The sequence below is a fragment of the Stenella coeruleoalba genome (genome assembly GCF_951394435.1).
Source record: "Stenella coeruleoalba genome assembly, chromosome: 18".
Lineage (NCBI taxonomy): Eukaryota > Metazoa > Chordata > Mammalia > Artiodactyla > Delphinidae > Stenella > Stenella coeruleoalba.
In genome coordinates, this window is record NC_137164.1 from 63133880 (window position 1) to 63154174 (window position 20295).

A 20295-nucleotide genomic window follows, 5' to 3' on the forward strand; every position below is an offset into this window, starting at 1 on the left:
AGGGGTGTCTCTGGCTCACCGTGGGGACAAGGACACTGGCAGCAGAAGTTCTGGAAAGTACTCCTTGGTGTGAGCCCTCCCAGAGTCTGCCATTATCCCCACCAAAGAGCTGGTTAGGCTCCAGTGCTGGGTCGCCTCAGGCCAAACAACCAACAGGGAGGGAACCCAGCCCCACCCATCAGCAGACAAGCGGATTAAAATTTTACTGAGCTCTGGCCACCAGAGCAAGACCCAGCTCTACCCACCACCAGTCCCTCCCATCAGGAAGCTTGCACAAGCCTCTTAGATAGCCTCATCCACCAGAGGGCAGACAGCAGAAGCAAGAAGAACGATAGCTCTGCAGCCTGTGGAAGGAAAACCACATTCACAGAAAGATAGACAAAATGAAAAGGCAGAGGACTATGTACCAGATGAAGGAACAAGATAAAACCCCGGATAAACAACGAAATGAAGTGGAGATAGGCAACCTTCCAGAAAAAGAATTCAGAATAATGACTGTGAAGATGATTCAGGACCTCAGAAAAATAAAGGAGGCAAAGACAGAGAAGATGCAAGAAATGTTTAACAAAGACTTAGAAGAATTAAAGAACAAACACCTAGAAGAATTAAAGAACAAATAAACAGAGATGAGCAATACAATAACTGAAATGAAAAATACACTAGAAGGAATCAGTAGCAGAATAACTGAGGCAGAAGAACGGATAAGTGACCTGGAAGACAGAATGGTGGAATTCACTGCCGCAGAACAGAATAAAGAAAAAAGAATGAAAAGAAATGAAGACAGCCTAAGAGACCTCTGGGACAACATTAAATGCACCAACATTCACATTATAGAGGTCTCAGAAGGAGATGAGAGAGAGAAAGGACCCGAGAAAATATTGGAAGAGATTATAGTTGAAAACTTCCCTAACATGGGAAAGGAAATAGCCACCCAAGTCCAGGAAGCACAGAGAGTCCCAGGCAGGATAAACCCAAGGAGAAACACGCTGAGACACACAGTAATCAAACTGACAAAAATCAAAGACAAAGAAAAACTATTGAAAGCAACAAGGGAAAAACGACAGATAACATACAAGGGAACTCCCATAAGGTTAACAGCTGATTTCTCAGCAGAAACTCTAAAAGACAGAAGAGAGTGGCACGATATATTTAAAGTGAGGAAAGGGAAAAACCTACAACCAAGATTACTCTACCCAGCAAGGATTTCATTCAGATTCGATGGAGAAATCAAAAGCTTTACAGACAAGCAAAAGCTAAGAGAATTCAGCACCACCAAACCAGCTCTACAACAAATGCTAAAGGAACTTCTCTAAGTGGGAAGCACAGGAGAAGAAAACGACCTACAAAAACAAACCCATAACAATTAAGAAATGGTAATAGGAACAAACATATCGATAATTACCTTAAATGTGAATGGATTAAATGCGCCAACCAAAAGACACAGGATCACTGAATGAACAAGACCCATATATATGCTGTCTACAAGAGACCCACTTCAGACGTAGGGACACATACAGACTGAAAGTGAGGGGATGGAAAGCAATATTCCATGCAAATGGAAATCAAAAGAAAGCTGCAGGAGCAATACTCATATCAGATAAAATAGACTTTAAAATAAAGAATGTTACAAGAGACAAGGAAGGACACTACATAATGATAAAAGGATCAATCCAGGAAGAAGATATAACAATTGTAAATATATATGCACCCAACATAGGAGCACTTCAATGCATAAGGCAACTGCTAACAGCTACAAAAGAGGAAATCAACAGTAACACAATAATAATGGGGGACTTTAACACCTCACTTACACCAATAGACAGATCATCCAGAAAGAAAATTAATAAGGAAACACAAGCTTTAAATGACACAATAGACCAGATAGATTTAACTGATATTTATAGGACATTCCATCCAAAAACAGCAGATCACACTTTCTTCTCAAGTGCACATGGAACATTCTCCAGGATAGATCACATCTTGGGTCACAAATCAAGCTGCAGTAAATTTACGAAAATTGAAATCATATGAAGCAGCTTTTCTGACCACAACGCTATGAGATTAGAAATCAATTACAGGGAAAAAAACACAAACACATGGAAGCTAAACAATACGTTACTAAATAACCAAGAGATCACTGAAGAAATCAAACAGGAAATCAAAAAGTACCCAGAGACAAATGACAATGAACAAACAATGATCCAAAACCACTGGGATGCAGCAAAAGCAGTTCTAAGAGGGAAGTTTATAGCAATACAATTCTACTGCAAGAAACACAAAAAATCTCAAATAAACAATCTAACTTTACACCTAAAGGAACTAGAGAAAGAAGAACAAACAAAACCCAACGTTAGTAGAAGGAAAGAAATCATAAAGATCAGAGCAGAAATAAATGAAATAGAAACAAAGAAAGCAATAGCAAAGATCAATAAAAATAAAAGCTGCTGCTTTGACAAGATAAACAAAATTGATAAACCATTAGCCAGACTCATCAAGAAAAAGAGGGAGAGGACTCAAATCAATAAAATTAGAAACTAAAAAGGAGAAGTTACAACGGACACCACAGAAATACAAAGCATCCTAAGAGACTACTACAAGCAACTCTATGCCAATAAAATGGACAACCTGGAAGAGATGGACAAACTCTTAGAAAGGTATAACCTTCCAAGACTGAACCAGGAAGAAATAGAAAATATAAACAGACCAATCACAAGTAATGAAATTGAAATTGTGATTAAAAATCTTCCAACAAACAGAAGTCCAGGACCAGATGGCTTCACAGTTGAATTCTATCAAACATTTAGAGAAGAGCTAACATCCATCCTTCTCCAACTCTTCCAAAAAATTGCAGAGGAAGGAACACTCCCAAACTCATTCTATGAGGCCACCATCACCCTAATACCAAAACCAGACAAAGATACTACAAAAAAAGAAAATTACAGACCAATATCACTGATGAATGCACATGCAAAAATCCTCAACAAAACAGTAGCAAACAGAATCCATCAACACATTAAAAGGATCATACACCATGATCAAGTGGGATTTATCCCAGGGATGCAAGGATTCTTCAATATACTCAAATCAATCAATGTGATACACCATATTAAGAATATGGTGTATACCAATTGAAGAATACCAATTGAAGAATAAAAACCATATGATCATCTCAATAGATGCAGAAAAAGCTTTTGCCAAAATTCAACACCGATTTATGATAAAAACTCTCCAGAAAGTGGACATAGAGGGAACCTACCTCAACATAATAAAGGCCATATATGACAAACCCACAGCAAACATCATTCTCAATGGTGAAAAACTGAAAGCATTTCCTCTAAGATCAGGAACAAGACAAGGATGACCACTCTCACCACTATTATTCAACATAGTTTTGGAAGTCCTAGCCACAGCAATCAGAAAAGAAAAAGAAATAAAAGGAATACAAATTGGAAAAGAAGAAGTAAAACTGTCACTGTTTGCATATGACATGATACTATACATAGAGAATCCTAAAGATGCCACCAGAAAACTACTAGAGCTAATCAATGAATTTGGTACAGTTGCAGGACACAAAATTAATGCACAGAAATCTCTTGCATTCCTGTACACTAATGATGAGAAATCTGAAAGAGAGATTACGGAAACACTCCCATTTACCACTGCAACAAAAAGAATAAAATACCTAGGGAGACAAAAGACCTGTATGCAGAAAACTATAAGACACTGATGAAAGAAATTAAAGATGATACCAACAGATGGAGAGATATACCATTTTCTTGGATTGGAAGAATCAACATTGTGAAAATGACTATACTACCCAAAGCAATCTACAGATTCAATGCAATCCCTATCAAACTACCAATGGCATTTTTTACGGAACTAGAAGAAATAATCTTAAAATTTGTATGGAGACACAAAAGACCCTGAATAGCCAAAGCAGTCTTGAGGGAAAAAAACGGAGCTGGAGGAATAAGACTCCCTGACTTCAGACTATACTACAAAGCTACAGTAATCAAGACAATATGGTAGTGGCACAAAAACAGAAACATAGATCAATGGAACAAGATAGAAAGCCCAGAGATAAATCCACGCACCTACAGTCAACTAATCTATGACAAAGGAGGCAAGGATATACAATGGAGAAGACAGTCTCTTCAATAAGTGGTGCTGGGAAAACTGGACAGCTACATGTAAAAGAATGAAATTAGAACACTCCCTAACACCATACACAAAAATAAACTCAAAATGGATTCATGACCTAAATGTAAGACCAGACACTATAAAACTCTTAGAGGAAAACATAGGAAGAACACTCTTTGACATAAATCACAGCAAGGTCTTTTTTGATCCACCTCCTAGAGTAATGGAAATAAAAACAAAAATAAACAAATGGGACCTAATGAAACTTAAAAGCTTTTGCACAGCAAAGGAAACCATAAACAAGACGAAAAGACAACCCTCAGAATGGGAGAAAATATTTGCAAACGAATCAACGGACAAAGGATTAATCTCCAAAATATATAAACAGCTCATGCAGCTCAATACTAAAGAAACAGACAATCCAATCCAAAAATGGGCAGAAGACCTAAATAGACATTTCTCCAAAGAAGACATATAGATGGCCAAGAAGCATATGAAAAGCTGCTCAACATCACTAATTATTAGAGAACTGCAAATCAAAACTACAATTAGGTATCACCTCACACCAGTTAGAATGGCCATCATCAGAAAATCTTCAAACAACAAATGCTGGAGAGAGTGTGGAGAAAAGGGAACCCTCTTGCACTGTTGGTGGGAATGTCAATTGATACAGCCAGTATGGAGAACAGTATGGAGGTTCCTTAAAAAACTAAAAATAGAATTACCATATGACCCAGCAATCCCACTACTGGGCATATACCCAGAGAAAACCATAATTCAAAATGACACATGCACCCCAATGTTCATTGCAGCACTGTTTACAATAGCTAGGTCATGGAAGCAACCTAAATGCCCATCAACAGACGAATGGATAAAGAAGATGTGGTACATATATACAATGGAATATTACTCAGCCATAAAAAGGAGCGAAATTGGGTCATTTGTTGAGACGTGGATGGATCTAGAGACTGTCATACAGAGTGAAGTAAGTCAGAAAGAGAAAAACAAATATCGTGTATTAACGCATATATGTGAAACGTAGAAAAATGGTACAGATAAACCGGTTTTCAGGGTAGAAATTGAGACACAGATGTAGAGAAAAAACGTATGGACACCAAGGGGGGGAAGCGGCGAGGGGGTGGGGGTGGGGGCGTGATGAATTGGGCGATTGGGATTGACATGTATACACTGATGTGTATAAAATTGATGACTAATAATAACCTGCTGTATAAAAAAATAAATAAAATTCAAAAGAAAAGAAGACAATTGTAGTTTGTTGGCAGATTGAAGAATGTTTTAATCAGTTCCAGCTGCTATAACAAAATATCATACACTGAGTGGCTTATAAACAACAGAAATTTCTCACAGATCTGGAGGCTGGGAAGTCCAAGATTAAGATGCCAGCAGATTCAACAGCTGGTGAGGGTCCACCTTCTGGTTCACAGAGAGCCGTCTTCTGGCTGTGTCCTCACATAGCAGAAGGGGCAAGGGAGCTCTCTGGGATCTCTTGGCCCTAATCCCATTCATGAGGGCTCCACTGTCATGAGCTAATCACTCCCCACTGGGCATCAGGATTTAACCTATGAACTTGGGAGGGAAAGAAACATTCAGTCTATAGCAGAGAATACTGAAAGAGTTCCTATCTTTCCTGATAAAACTTGATAAGAGGTTGGAGAGAAGTAGAACCAGGAAGGGAAAATGGCAGAGTATCCAGCGAGGAAGTAGAAAAACCAGGTGAGTGTGGTGCCCATGCAGCCAAGTAGCTTTTAGGAGGAGAGAGTGACCAACTCTGTCAAATGCTGTAGATCAAGGTAGATGAGAACTGACCATTTGATTTAGGAAGTCACTGGTGACCTGGATGAGAGCAGATTTTGGTGGAGTGGTGTTGGAGGAGGGGGACAAACCCCAACTAGAGAGAGTTTAAGAGGAAACAGGGAATTATAGATAGGGAATATAGTTATCTTTTGTTTTTTAATCAACTCACTGTAAAGGGGAGCAGAGAAGTGATAGCTAGAGGGAAAAATGGCGTTATGAGAGGTTTTTTGTTTGTTTTTTAATGAGAGGATAGCAATTTTTTTTTTTTTTTTTTTGGTATATATACTGACAAGAATGATTCAGTAGAGGGAAATTTTTGACATTGCAAGAGGAAAGGGGAGAGATTTTCTGGAGCCATATCTAGTATGTCACGTGGTGTATTAGTTATCTCATGCTGCATAACAAATCATCCCCAAACCTAATGGCTTAAAACAACACACGTTGATTATCTCATGATTTCTGTGGGTTAGGGTTCCAGGAGCACCTGTTGAGGGCCTCTGGCTCAGTGTCTCTCCCCAGGCTACAATCAAGGCGTCAGCCGTGGCTGCTATCATCTCAAGTCTCAACCAAGTGAGAAGCCATTTCCATGTCACTCAAGTCTACTGGTGACAGATTTCAGGTCCTTGCTGGCCTTTGGCCAGAGACACAAGGGCCTCTCCATGGAGCAGCTCACGAAATGGCAGCTGGCTTCCCTCAGAACAAGAGCTAAGAGAAAGAAAGAAGGGGAAGTCATTGTTTTGTAACTTAACCAGGAAGTGCTATCCCATCACTTTGCCTTATTTTATTTGTTAGGAGCCATTCACTAGCTCTAGGCTACACTCAAAGGGTGAGGTTTACACAGAGGCATGAATTCCAGGATGTGGGGATCACTGGGGGCATTTGAAAGGCCGCCTACCAGAGAGGGGATGAGACTTGTGCCCAAGTAGAGAAGCCAGCCCTCACCGGGAGCGAGGATTGTTCATCCATTGTCACAGGAGAGAAGGAAGCATTTGAAGGCACACAGAAGCTCGTAAGTAGGTAACTGTGAGGGTGGAGGCGAAAGTATTTGCTCATTAGCACTGAGCACCTTGGAAAATGGCAGGAGATAACATGAGGAACCAGGGCTCATTTTCCTTTGTTCCTCTGTTGTATCCTTCAGCAGAGCCAGAAGGATTCTAAATCCGGCACAGCACAGCTCTCTACCCTCTCACATCCTTAACAACGAAGCATTTAAAGCATCACACCAGGATTTGCTAAGAGTTTTACTTACCTGAACTCAGAAAAATGTCAGAAAACCCACGAGGAACTATGAGCACGAGAAGGAAACACAGAGGAGATGGGGAGAGAAGAAAAGGTGAGGCATCATCTGAGCGATCCACTCCCCAGCTGGGATTTCAGGCATGGGTTTCTCCCATTTTCAAAAGTCATATTAAGCCAGAAGCCTTTTTGCCATTGAACATTTGTGGTTCGAGGGGAAAGGCTTTTTGATGGTTTGTTTTGTTAAAGCAGAAAAGTGAGACAAACATTTTATCTTCACTATCAGCATCCCCAGACCGATCTGCTGGCAGTCATGACAGAGTGGATTTCAACTTGGAGAGTGGGGTACACCGGAAACAGCAAATTATCAAGGGCTTCGGTTTTGATTTTCAAGGCTGTCAAGGGAGGAAATCTTATTGTTGCTAAGAATATGGAAGGTTTCTTCCTTAGCTCTATACTGGGAGGCAGCAAGGTGAATAAAAGCGTTTAGGCTCTGGGGCCGCCAAATACGGTCTAGAATCCCAGCTCCACTATTTACCTTGGGAAAACTCCACCCCGCCCCCCTGGCTTTCCATCTGTAAATAGGAAGTAACTGGAAAGTTTTAGAGAGAAACAGGGGAAATGGCTTCCAGGGGGCGCCATTCACACGAAGACGGTGCTTCCTGACCTTGGACATCTGAGAGGCTCACTGGCACAAAACAGGAGCTCTGGAACAGCAGTTGTTACTGGGGGCTCATTCCCATCCCCGATGACTTAGGGCTCTCTGCCTCGCTCTTATATAGACGAAATTTCTCCCACATGCATTCTGTCCGGCTCCGCTCGCCATCTTTTTGTCCAGGACCCCACGTGCCTACTTCTCACCCACTCCAGACCCTCTCCTAAGAGAGCTTTCCCAGCAGGGAGCACTCCTTAGCCGACAGAACCATCCAGAATTCTCCAGACCTCCTCCAAGTCTTGCTCTACCTCCCAGAGCTGCTAGACCCTGTTCTTCCTGCAGAAAAAGAGCTTCCAGTCGCGGACAACAGTGTCCTTTACATTCACTTCGCTGGTGAAGTTGGCCCAGGACCTAGGCTGGGGCGAGTAGTAAATACATGCCCCAAGCTTGTAGCAGCGGACAAGTCATTTTCAGGGAACACTTTTCGAGAAAGCCGCGGGCCGTGTGATGGGGTAGAAACTGAGGCTTGATCTCCCCAAGCTTTAGCAGGAAGGTAAACCCTGCTCTTATGGGCCTCATTCTCTTGACCTCGGACAAGCTCTAGGGGGGAAAAAAACCCAGGGAGCGCGCTCGCTGTGGGCGGGAGCGCACCCCACCCACGGAAACCACCTGCACGTCCTTGTCGCGCAAAGGGCGCCTCTCACCCTCCGGCGCTTCTCTGCGCCCCGCAGGGACAGCGCCCGGAGCGCGTGGCCCTGGGCGGTGCGGAAGTTGACTTTGCTTTGCTCGCACACGGGGTCGAGGCGAAGGTGGCAGCCTGGGTGCGACGTGGAGCGCTGGCGCTTCCGCAGCTGCGTGAGTCTGAGGCTGGAGGAAGGCCTAAGGCCCACCGAGGCCTGGATCCGGCTAAATCCCCGGGGCCTGGGCCAGAGGCACGCCCAGCCTCCTCCTCCTGAGCCGCGGGGCTGCTCTGGGCCGTGGGCGCCGATTCAGGCCCGGCCCAGACCTGCGGCCCAGTGTGTGCAGGCGAGGAGACGGACCTGGGGCCGTGGGCTGCGAGGCCTACTTGCGCACTCAGCTCCGGCACTTCTCACAGCTGGCCAGGGCAAGACGCCCCGGCTCCGGGGAAACAAAGAGGCCCAAGGGCGACTTTTCCGAGAGGGAGATGGCGGGGGCTTTGGAAGTGCACTGGGTGGGTGATTACTCTCCGCGGCCGCGCATCCGTTCGCGAACATCAGAAACCCACCATCTTCTGCGAGAGTTCCCCTCCCTCGAATCCGCAGCTCGACGTCTTCCTTCCCGCAGTGGGTCACGACCTCCGTCCTGCGCACCCGAGGGCACGTTCAGGGCCCCCCAGTTTTGCGCAGAGACTCGCGTTGGGTAACCCTGGCCCAAAACTTGAGGGGTGAGGCGAGCACCCTTCGCGTCCCCCACCTCCAGGTTCTCAAAGTAAGCACCTCTGTAACAGAGGTCGAGGCAGCTTTCTAGAAAGAGAGGAAACGGTATCCCAAGCCCCCGGGGAGTGGGTGCGCGCCGGTCTGTGCCGTCCGCCGTGCATCGGGCACCCAGGTGGGGGGCGTGTCCCGGGCGTGGGGACGCAGAATGACGGGCTGGCTCGGGCGACCTCTGTCCCCGCCGGATCATGAACGCGAGCCTCGCCTGTTCCAGCTCTCTGCGTCCGAAGAGGCAAGCGCGAGCGGCTGGGCGCCGCCGCCGCGGGCTCATGTTTATTCACGCCGCCTTAAACAGCCCGTTTGAATACATATTAATCAGCCGCTCTAACTACTTACTCAGGGCTAGGTTTGCAGGAGAAAAACGAGCCCCTGAAAAGGAGGAATAGCAAGTGGGCATCCAGAAGCGCAAAGAAGCCTCGGTCTGGGGCAAAGCTGTGGGCGCCTGTGTCTCCCCCGGCCCCCGCGGCGAGCAGCCGAAGGCGGGGCGGTGGCTGAGGAGCCGGTGGGTCATTAACTAGGGGCCTCTTTTCTGCCGCTGGCTCTTGTCTCACCGATGGAGCTGGGGACGAGCTCCTTGGTAGTCCTGAAGGTCTATCGGGGGCAGATTTCCCGGGAAGGAAAAGGAGCTTGAGTTTCACAGTCCCTCGCTGGTACCGACCCCTCTTCTAAAGTCGCCTCGTAATTGTGATTTAATTTTCTTAAGTAAGTTTCAGGCTGCACAGAGTCTGTTTCCCACTGTGGGCTCGCGGGAGTTAATATCGTGGGGGAGAGGCTGGCCCCAATTTTAGAGATTCGTCTTTCTAACGTGACTCCCTCCATCTGTAGGAGGGGTCACCGAGTCTGGGTGAGGGCACTGTCAGGACCCTCCCCTGCTTCCAAATCCCCCCGTGCCACGCGGAAGCTTCCAGGGCCCGCGTGATCATCGCCTCCCGGTGCCTTCCCTCCCCGAGGGGGCAGTATCTTTTCCCAGTTGGGGCTGAACCAGCAGGGGCTTGGCGGAGGAGGTAGTGTCGGGGGCGGCTGAGGTCCGCGGTCCTTCACCTCCTCCTGCCGTTCGGCGTGTCCCGTCGCTCATCAGCCCTGGCAGCACCTTCCCCAGGTGTTGAACCTGAGGGCAAGAGGGAGTGTCAGTAGTAAGGCAGCTCTTTTTCTCGTCCTGATTTGTTCTTTTATCCTCCCTTCCTTCCTTCCTTCCGTTTCGCCCGGCACCCGCTTTTCCTTTGCTTCCCTGAAGTGGTTCTCCATGTCCCCTCCCAGGCTCTACGTGCGTTGTCTCACTCCCAGTCACTGAGCCGGTCTGTGCAGGCAGAGGGAGGCCGTCTAGGCCATTTAGATGATCCAGTTCAAAACAAACACCATTACCAAAACTTCGGCCAAGTGGGAGAGAGCGAGGGAGAGCGGATGCGCAAACGATTGTTGGGCAGAATTCGCGTGTGTTCTAGAAATACAGTTAACTTTAAAAATATTAATAATAATAAAAAATTCGTGTGTGTTTGAGCGCGGTTCTAATCCCACACAATTTCCTCCGACTCCTGATGTCCGCATAGACCTTCTATGTCTGCCGGAATCTCGGAGACTACTCCCAAGCTCGGGGTTTACCATCTGGTGATACATAAACCGGGATCCGCTCCAAACCAGGTGTGTGTGTGTGTGTGTGTGTGTGTGTGTGTGTGTGTGTGTGTGTGTGTGTGTGTGTGTGTGTGTTTTCTTAGCATGTGCGCGTGCATGAGCTTTGGACATGAAATACCCACAGGGCAAATAGGAAAGGAGCTAAAGAGTCCCCTGAGCTCAGTGGCAGTACCTGCGGGGGACTCCATGGAGGACAGGCTGGGTCCCCTGCGGATGTCACCGTGGTGACATTGTAGGAAGCAAAAAGCTTACCCCCCACCCCCTGAGAGCCCTTTTAAAGGTACACCGTCTTCTGCAAACATACTTCTCTCCACTGCTGACCGTATGAAAAGATGGCCCCCGTGGAGCAACCGATCTGAAAAGCCTCACTTGGTCTCTGTTATCCTCGGCTGTGCCTCTCCTTTCGGGATTTCAAGCTTTCTGCGAGTGGCTAATTACCTTGGGGTGATCCCAAAATAAAATGCTGGGGTGAGGTGGGTAGAGAGGAGGGTGCGCAAATGAAATTGACAATCCATTAACGTCATTTTGTAAAGAGAGACTGAAGACGTCCTCGTAATTTCCCTTAAGAAATCTGGTTTTACTGGTCGATCTCAGTAGGAGAATTCTTTGCCTAGAGCCTTGAAATGAGTAATAGGCCATGTGTCTCCAAGTCTTCGGCTAATATGACAATAAATACATTCAAGGAGAGCAACGGGGTGTTTACAATTAGTACCTAAACTTCTTCTGTTTGTCAAAAAGTCCCTAAATAACCCCTCCCCCAATCAAGCAAGGAGCCCAAAGGAGGTAGAAATCAGGTAGAGAAATCTTCAGAAGGAATTAAAAAACCAAAGCCGATTTTATTTCCTCCAGTCAAGTGTGAATGATGGGGCAGCCGCGGCAAGGGTGATGGAGTCTACCTGACAAAGCGTGCAGTGAGGGGCTGGGGAGAGTGCGGGGGCGGGGGGCGGTCACAAAAACGGAGGCGTTGAAGTCTTTGCCTAGTGGGTACCACTTCCCTGCTCTGCGCTGAGGCGGTTTCCAAAGGCCCAGTGGCCACCTGGAACCTGGAACAACAGGACACTGCCTCCCACAACTGCCCATCACCCCAATCTCTGTGCTTTTTATCTCCTCAGAGTGACTCCCAACGGGTTTATCCGGATAGAACCCTTTGCAAGTTTTTCAGATTTGTCGGTTTCTAGGAACTTGAATGTTTTAAGTAGAGGCGAAACCGCGAAGGCTCGGGTTACACTTTAAAATATGCGAGGCTTCCGCGCGACCCCCGTCACTTGGTAAGGCTCAACTGCTTCTTTAAAAAGAAGAGGGGGGGGAGAACACTGCTTTTAAAGTTCGGGACACCCCCCCTTCTGTCTCAACAATTCAGAAGCTGTTGTCACTGCTTCTCAGAACCCAGCTTCCCGCCGGCCGTCGGGGAGGTCGGGAGAGCTGCTACTCAGAGCGCCCTCTGAACCTACGCGCGTTCGCAGGGACGTGTCAGCTGGGCCGTCTATAATTTGCATTATTCATTTAAGTTTGCGCAGCGCTGAAAGCCACTGGAAAGTTCGACGGCTGGGTGGCCCAGCACCCAGGCAGGCTTGGCGGTCAACCCTTGAACATAAAACAACTGACAAGGTTACCGACGCCCGCCTCCGGGGCAGCGAAGGGAGCCTGAGGACAGCCCAGATCTCCGCGGGTTCGCGCCCTGCCTCCGCCAGCAATTCAGGCAGGAGGTTCCCTGTTGCGTGGGGTTCAGTCAAAGGCTTACAAGCCAGGAGGGGAAAGGGGGGTAGGAGCCAAGGGGAGAAGCCCGCGAGAGAGAGCTAAGCTTTAAGTGTATTCTAATTCTTTAACGGGGTGGGTCCAATGTTCTACGCAGCCAGATGGGACTGCTCACAAGCTTTGGGGCAGATTTGGGGGTGAGGACAGAGTGAGGAATGGGGGGGCAGTAGTTGCTCGTCACTTGTTCGGTCTTCACATCTTGTGCAGCGGCCCAGGTAGACTGAAGACAAAACCCCTCAGGATTTGGACCGCTCCCCTAGATAAGGTGGAGGTTGGGGCGGTGAAATGCGAAAGCCATCCTTGGTATTACTCCTCCCCGACATCAACAGGAGGCCAGGGTTCCTCCATCAAACTTACATGCGTTCACTCATTCCGCAACTATTCATTCAGCACCTACCACGTACCAGACACTGTATGAGACTCTCAAAAACGCAGTATAAATGGAAAGCAGGCCCCAAACCCTGAGTCTAAGGATCGGCTCCCTGGAATGTTCTAAAATCAGAGTGTATCTTGGAATGGCCAGACTTGCCGCTCCACGGATTCCAACGCTGGGCGAAGGGACACAGGAAACATAACTTCTGCATAACTTTTACTTCTTTCCTTTTTTTTTTTTAAAGTAGCAAAGGACCATTAATTAGAAGAATAATTACTGCTACCCTATATTATCCCAACCTGTTCAATTTCTATCTGTTGCAGACAATGCTAATAATGGCAACTATTGCTTCTATAAACACCCCGAGGCAGCACTCTCCTCCCACAGTGTGTGTGTGTGTTTAAAGAATATATATAAAAAGTTCCCCCGCTCATTTGCATAGCTTCATCTTTACCTTTTCCCTTTCAGTCCTTGCAAAAAAAAAAAAAAAAAAAAAGCATATCTATTCAAAGCCCTTGCAAAAAGCATATCTATTCAAAGGGCATTTAGTCCATTTCTTTCTTGGCCGGTAAACCTATTCATCAATTGTTCTGCCTTGTAGATCGCATTCTAATGCTAATGTAGCGTGTTAAATATCTTTTTGTTCCCCTTTCACCGTTTTGTCATTCAGTTTATCCAGTTTTGGTCACCCATTTTATTTATTTATGCGCCTGCTCCTATTCAGGGGCTCATGTATTTTTTATTATGTTGTTTCACTGTCACGCAGTGTCAACTTAGTCTATTCAATGGGGGCTACTTGAAGGCCGGAGGGACAAAGCGTGTACACATTGCACCGCTATTCATTCCGGCCAGCTGGATCGGCTGAAAAAAAAACCTTGTGAAAAGAAACGCCTCACAATGGACACAGAAGAAGTGCACAATGCTAACAGTTTTCCAAATACCACTGATTGGTTTCTTCACAATGAGGAGAAAGCCGCCGCTTTTTCTTAGCTCCACTTCAACAAACAACGCTCTCACAAAACCTCCCAACCCTGCGTTTTGTTCCTGGACAAAACCTCCTCGACTGTCTAAACGCTCCCACTGAAGGACAAAAAAAAAAAAAAAAAAGGATAAAAAAAACCCTCTTTTCACTATTCCCCCCCCCCCGTTTCTTTTTCCTGCAAGAGAGAAAAAAAGAATGGGGGGTTGGTGGAGGGATTGTCAGTGAATTAATGATATCAGTCTTTTAAAAGAAGAGGGCTGACCTTTGAGATGCACTGGGCTGAGAGAGAAAGAACGGGGAGAGATTAATAAAGTTTGGTTGGCGCTCTCTCTGCCTCCGCTGGGCTGTGAGCACAAGAAAGACACGGATCCTTCGGGCGGGCCAGTTGCGGGAACTTCACTCTCCCCGAGGTGCGGCGGCGGCGGGGAGCGGCAGAGCCGCGCTCTGATTGGCTGGCGCGCGGGTCCCTCTCTGCTCAGGGAAGATGGTCGAATCTTCTCTCCATCTTCTGCGCCCCTCGCCTAGGCTACCCAGAGGCGGGGAGGGAAAGAGAGATCCATGCTGTTTCGTTCTACTTTCTTCGGGGGGTGGGGGGGGGGAGAAGAGGAGGAGGAAATTGTCAAATGAAGTGACAACGGCAGCCAGCCCCACTGCTCCCTGGAAGCCATCCCTCGCACGGCAGCGGCCCCCAGCTCTGGTCCTTACGGCTGCAACAGAACAATTCCACCTGTTTGCTCAAAGCCCGAGGGCAACACAACACTCCTGGCCCCTCGGGTGTGAGGGTTGTTTAAAGCCGTTAGGCAACCGAGAGACTACCTAAGGAATGTCGTAGCTTTTTTAAACCTTAAAGAGGAACGAAAATGTAGAAGAGCAAAAAGAAGGAAGGGAAGGAAGGAAAGGAGAGGAGAGAAGAGGGGAAAGAGATAGAGATGGATAGAGAGAGACAGATCTCGAGCACGCAGCAGCTCTTTGCCTAGTCCGAGGGCTGTATTTACGGGTCACTTTCTGACCCTCACAGACACACCTGGCCCTTTCTCCATGCCCTATTGCCCCCGAGTCGCACCCCCTTACTTCTGCACAGTCTAACTCGGAGGGAGACTTTCTCCAGGCGCAACTTGTTAGCAAGACCACTGGGATCGGGGTGGGGATAAACCAGTCCCCCCGGTAGGCCTGTGGACTACTCAGACAGCCGCGCAATCTGTTGGCTGTGTGACCCCGTGTGCTCACCCGCGGCATCCTTCCCCCCTCCCTCACCCGTCTTTCTAGTCCTGTTCTCGTTCATCAACACTCCGGAGCGTTGCTCCCAGAAAACGCCGATCATTAGGGAAAGGGGAGGGGACGGGAGGGGGCGGGGAATCTTCGGCCGGCGGGGCCGAGCTGGAAGGCTCTGGGAGGTGACTAAGATTTAGGACTGGGGTGATTTCCAGCGAGCCGCAGGAAGTTCCGTGTTGAGAAGTGATGGGCTGCTACAAAAGGGAAAGACGAAGCCTTGAAAGGATTTAATTAACCGTGTCAGGGATAATTACCCCTGGACAGTCCAAATTAGTTTTGCATAATCGCTCAGAACCATATGAATTAACTTATAATATTGCAAAGAGCTCGGGGAATAACAGGAGAGGGATCGTTTTAATTAGTGAATCAGGGTCAAACCAGCAGAGCCTATTTTTCACATTTCCAAAACTTTTCATGGTTCTTAAAATATTATTCCGTTGGGGAAAAACAATGACTTTAAAGAGTTGGATCGCTTATAAAGACGTGGAGCTCCAGAGACGGTCTCTGTCGGTAGAGAAACTAGTTTAGGACTAGTTGAGTCTTGTATCTTGAGAATTTCTATCTTGGTGGGGCGAAAATAAAGGTGTCCCTACAGTTAATTTTTTTTCTCTGATATTCTTCCTGGCGCCCTATAATTTCTTTTCTAATATTAAAATCCTTCACGATTTCAAACCTTTCTCCAGTGGAAACTTGTCCAGCCTTGGAAATTCAACCCTCTCCATTAGAATTTGTTATATTTCTATTTTAATGCCACTAGCATGACAGAATAAAGCCTTAAAGAGGCCCAAAGTTGTAAAATGTCGTTAGCAGTGATTATCCTTACAACTAAAATCTTAAGGTGTAAATAAGGAATATGCCAAAGATACACGAACAAATTACACTGATATAAGCGGTGGAGCTCTCCAACTAACAGGATAAAGTGGTCAGGCAACTTTCTCCTCTTAAAATGTTACTGGAAACTAGTGAAATGCTTTAAACGGTCTGGATGTTTTCAATGGGCTCTGTTCTACTGGTTCATGAATGCCTTCCCTGCCCCCCGCCCCCCCCAAGATAATACAACTACTTGGTTTTGTTTTTTTTTTTATCTTCTTTCCTATTCACGATTAAAAATGTGATAAATCAGGTTTTTGGCTCTGAATAACAATGGCTTGATTTAGATTTCCTAGTAAATCTATTCAAAAGTGAAACAAAGGCTGCCTTTGGAGGATACCTTACACTTCACCTGGACCAGGCACGTAAGGGCAATTCAGATAAAAATCTTGTTAGGAACTCAACAAGAAATAAAGGATTTTCTCTTTTCCCTGGTTCAGGCTTTATTTAAACTCTTTGTTCAAAAAAAATGAACAGAGTGATAGTCGGATTCTAATTTACAGATATAGCTTAGACGTCTAATATTAAATTAGAAGATCACACAAGAAAACCATTTACACATAAAGGTTAAAACCAATACTTAAACTTTTTAAAACTTTATATTACATAAAGCCAAAATGAAACTAAATACATGTTAGCCAACTTCATTCACAAACATTAGTCAAAATATATACATTTAAAAAGAAAAAAAGCTACAACTGAGGTTCTTTTCTCTAAAATGTGTTTTATCATAATTTGCAAATGAATTGCAGGTGATCTAAAAAATAAGCTAGTTAGGGAGGGAACTCCAAAACACATTTAAACGGTTTGAGTTGGAGAAATGCTAGCTGAAACAGAGAGGCATCTGTCAAAACAATTCTGGTTTTTGTTTTGTTTTGCTAAATAATAAATATATAATTACCACTCAGACAAAAAAAGTCTGATTTAATCTTAGATAAAATTGCGGTTCTGAAATAGTCCCGCAATTTTTAAAAGTTAACTTTGACATTTGTTCAAAATGTTTTAGAGTCTAAAACCGACTCAGATTTAGGGCAACGCAAATAACACATTTTCAGACTTAATGTTTTCAAGGACATATACACATTTACAATCTTAAAGTGAAACTCAAGTCATAAGGGGAAAATAGGAATAATGCCTTTTCTCTTTCTGTGTAAACTGTGTCAAAAATCCAAGCGAGTGGACTCAGGGAGACTTCTAGCGGTTTTTTGTTTGTTTGTTTGTTTTTTAAGGGAGAAAATCCAATTGACAACTTTTCATCTCACACATATTTCTTGTTTGCCGTCCTTGCTCTTGAGAAAGAGCTCTTGCTCTGATTTGCATATGCTATGATAAACAAAAGAAACCGTGATCATCTCACACACAAAAGGCCAGATTCGAGCCGGTCACTGGTCAAGAATGGATCCGGCCTGGGGGTTCTGCTTGAGAGAACAGAGATTTTGCAAAGTTCAAATGGTACAAATAGGGAGCAAGGCTGTTCAGAGCCATCCCGCTCCGAGAAACTAATGACACAGATCAGCTTTTCCCTTGTGCCAACCATTTCAGACCCAACATTTGAACAGAGTGCATGCAACAGCGACCAGGAGAAAAGAATAATAACAATAAAAGAAAGATAATGGGAAACAAAAACAAAACCGACAATAAACTTCCAACAAAGAAAGCTGGAAAGCCCAACATATCAAAAAGTTACTCCTCCACCTCTGTGGGCCATAACGCAACAGGTTCCGAAGTGCAAAGCAAACATCAACTGCTGCGAGATACAACTGCCCTCTTTAAAGTTGTCTGCCGGGGTGCAGGTCTGAAATGACCCTGTGAATTCACACGCACACTCGCCCGCGCACTCGCGCGCTCGGCCACTCGCGCCCCGACTGGCCTCTCTGCCTCTGCCTGGCACCTATACATCTTATGTACATACAAACCGGGGCCCCCGTCGCGGGAGGGCGCTCGGGGAGGCCGCAGAGCTCGTACCTATACATATGTACACGTGTGCACACCGGTCCTCGCGAGGCGGCCCCGCGGGGTCATAGCGCGGCGGCGTAGGCCGCGGGGTAGGGGTCCAGTTGAGGCTTGCCCATGCCGGGCAGTAGGATGTAGGCGAGCGGCGGCTGCAACCCGGGGCTGGGCCACGCGCTGCAGTTGCACGGGATCATATAGCCCGGGTTGCCCGGGCTGGGGTGCGAGTGCGTGTGCCCCCCGGCGGCCGCGGCCGCTGCTGCAGCCGCCGCCGCCGCGCCGTGGAAGGCGCCCGCGCCCGCGGTCGGGTAGCCCAGCGACGACGCGTACGGGAGGCCGGACGAGGAGGACGAGATCTCTGCCATCTTGGAGCCCAGGTCGAGCAGCGAGTAGGGGCTGCCGGCGGCGGCAGCGGCGGCGGCTGCGGCGGCGGCGGCGGCCGACTGCGGGAAGAAGACGCGGGCGGCAGCCGCGGCGGCGGCGGCGGCCGCCTTCTCGGGGTTGGCGAGCAGCGACTCGGGCACCAGGCCGCCACCCGCGCCCGCGTGCAGCCCGGCGCCCGCCTTGAGTGCCGGGTGCTCGGCGTCGGTCACGCCGCCCAGGCCATACGGCACAGGGAAGGCGAACTTGTCCTTCTTGAGCAGCGTCTTGGGCTTGCGCCTCGGCCGGTACTTGTAGTCTGGGTGCTCCTTCATGTGCATGGCGCGCAGGCGCTTCGCCTCGTCGATGAACGGCCGCTTCTCCGATTCGGTGAGCAGCTTCCACTCGGCGCCCAGGCGCTTGCTGATCTCCGAGTTGTGCATCTTGGGGTTCTCCTGGGCCATCTTGCGCCGCTGAGCCCGCGACCAGACCATGAAGGCATTCATGGGCCGCTTGACGTGGTCCACCGGCTTGGACATGCTCTCGCCGTGCCGCGGCTGCAGCCCGCCGCCGCCGCCGCCCGCGCCGTCGCTGTCGGCCCGGAGGAAATCAATGTTGGCCGTCCGCGGGGACCCTATCGGCCCGCCGCGCTCGCCGCGCCCCACTTCGCACCCCGGCGTCGCTCCCGCCCGGGAGGAGGGGGCTGGGGGACCAGCCCCGGGCCGCGCCGCTCCCCTGGCCGCCCTGCTCTCTCCGGCCAGGCGCTCGGGAAAATCCTCTCCGGGGCGCGATAACTTCTCGGCGGTGTCCCCACCCCACGGGGGCAGTCTGCCCTTTGCTTTCTTTTTGTCCTTTCTCTCCAGTTGCGTTCGCTCGCGAACTCCCCGCAGGTAGCCGCCACCGGGCAGCGCTCTCCCCGTCCTCGGTCTTTTCTCTGTTAAAGGCACAGCAGCCGGGAAACTTGCGTCTCGGAGGCTCCACCAGGTTGAGCAGAGGAGTCAGCCGCCGCGCGCTGCCAAGTGCCAAAGGGGGCTCTCGGCGGCTGGAGTGTTTGGGTTCTCCTCGGTGACTTTCTCATTTGACAGTAGCAGATGGGGGTGGGGGGAGGAGGGGAGGTGGCCCCGGAGGAGGAAGAGGAGGGGGGAGACGGAGGAGGGTCCGGGCGCACCAAGGGAACGCAGAGCGCAGCAATGGATATAAATACAAATACTGCAGCACCAGCCGGTCTTCCTCACTCGGGGCAGGCAGGGCGCGCTGACGGGAACCCCCCTAGTGAGCTGGGGTTTTGCGGGGGGACCTGCCTCGTGGGTCTTCCTCTCCGGCTGCCGGTCGGGGAAGGAGGTTGGATGAGGCTTGAGCGAGTCTAGGATCTCCGGGCCTCAAAGGAAATCCTCGTGGCTCGCCGAAGCGCCGCGTCTCGCTGTCCCTCGAGCCATGCCGGCTCCGATCGCTCCAAGCCCCTCCTGGCTCTCCGGCCGACTCGGGCTCCCGGAGCGCACCGGGCGTGGAGCGCGGCCCGGCTTCCGGGCAGCGCGGCGGGCCCAGCACCGGCCGCGTCCCCTCCTCGGTCCTCTGGGCCTCCGCCCGGGACTTGCAACTAACTTCGCCCAAGTTTCCTGCGCCGGCACCGCGGCGCCCCTTTCGGCGTGCTCGCTTCGGGGCGTGCGCCCGCGTGTGCTCCGCGCCCGGGGCCCCTCTCTCCTGGCTTCCCCGGCGAGAGCCTAGGGGGCGGAGGTGCGGGGTGGGGGAGGGATTTAAGGAAGACGCGCCATCACCTCAGTTCGCAGGTCCGCGCTGGGGCTGC

General features: G+C 48.5%; 1 protein-coding gene across 1 annotated transcript; it reads right to left on the bottom strand.

Annotated features, from left to right (window-relative positions):
* Window positions 1-16737: 16737 nt before the first annotated feature.
* Window positions 16738-19178, bottom strand: SOX21 (SRY-box transcription factor 21). The gene has a single exon (XM_079902864.1). It carries the CDS (start codon window positions 19028-19030, stop codon window positions 18200-18202), a length of 831 nt encoding a protein of 276 aa, XP_079758990.1. The 5' UTR covers window positions 19031-19178; the 3' UTR covers window positions 16738-18199.
* Window positions 19179-20295: the final 1117 nt, after the last annotated feature.

Excerpts from the sequence above, each read along its gene's own strand:
- SOX21 (XM_079902864.1), bottom strand. The coding sequence starts at position 19,030 with ATGTCCAAGCCGGTGGACCACGTCAAGCGGCCCATGAATGCCTTCATG.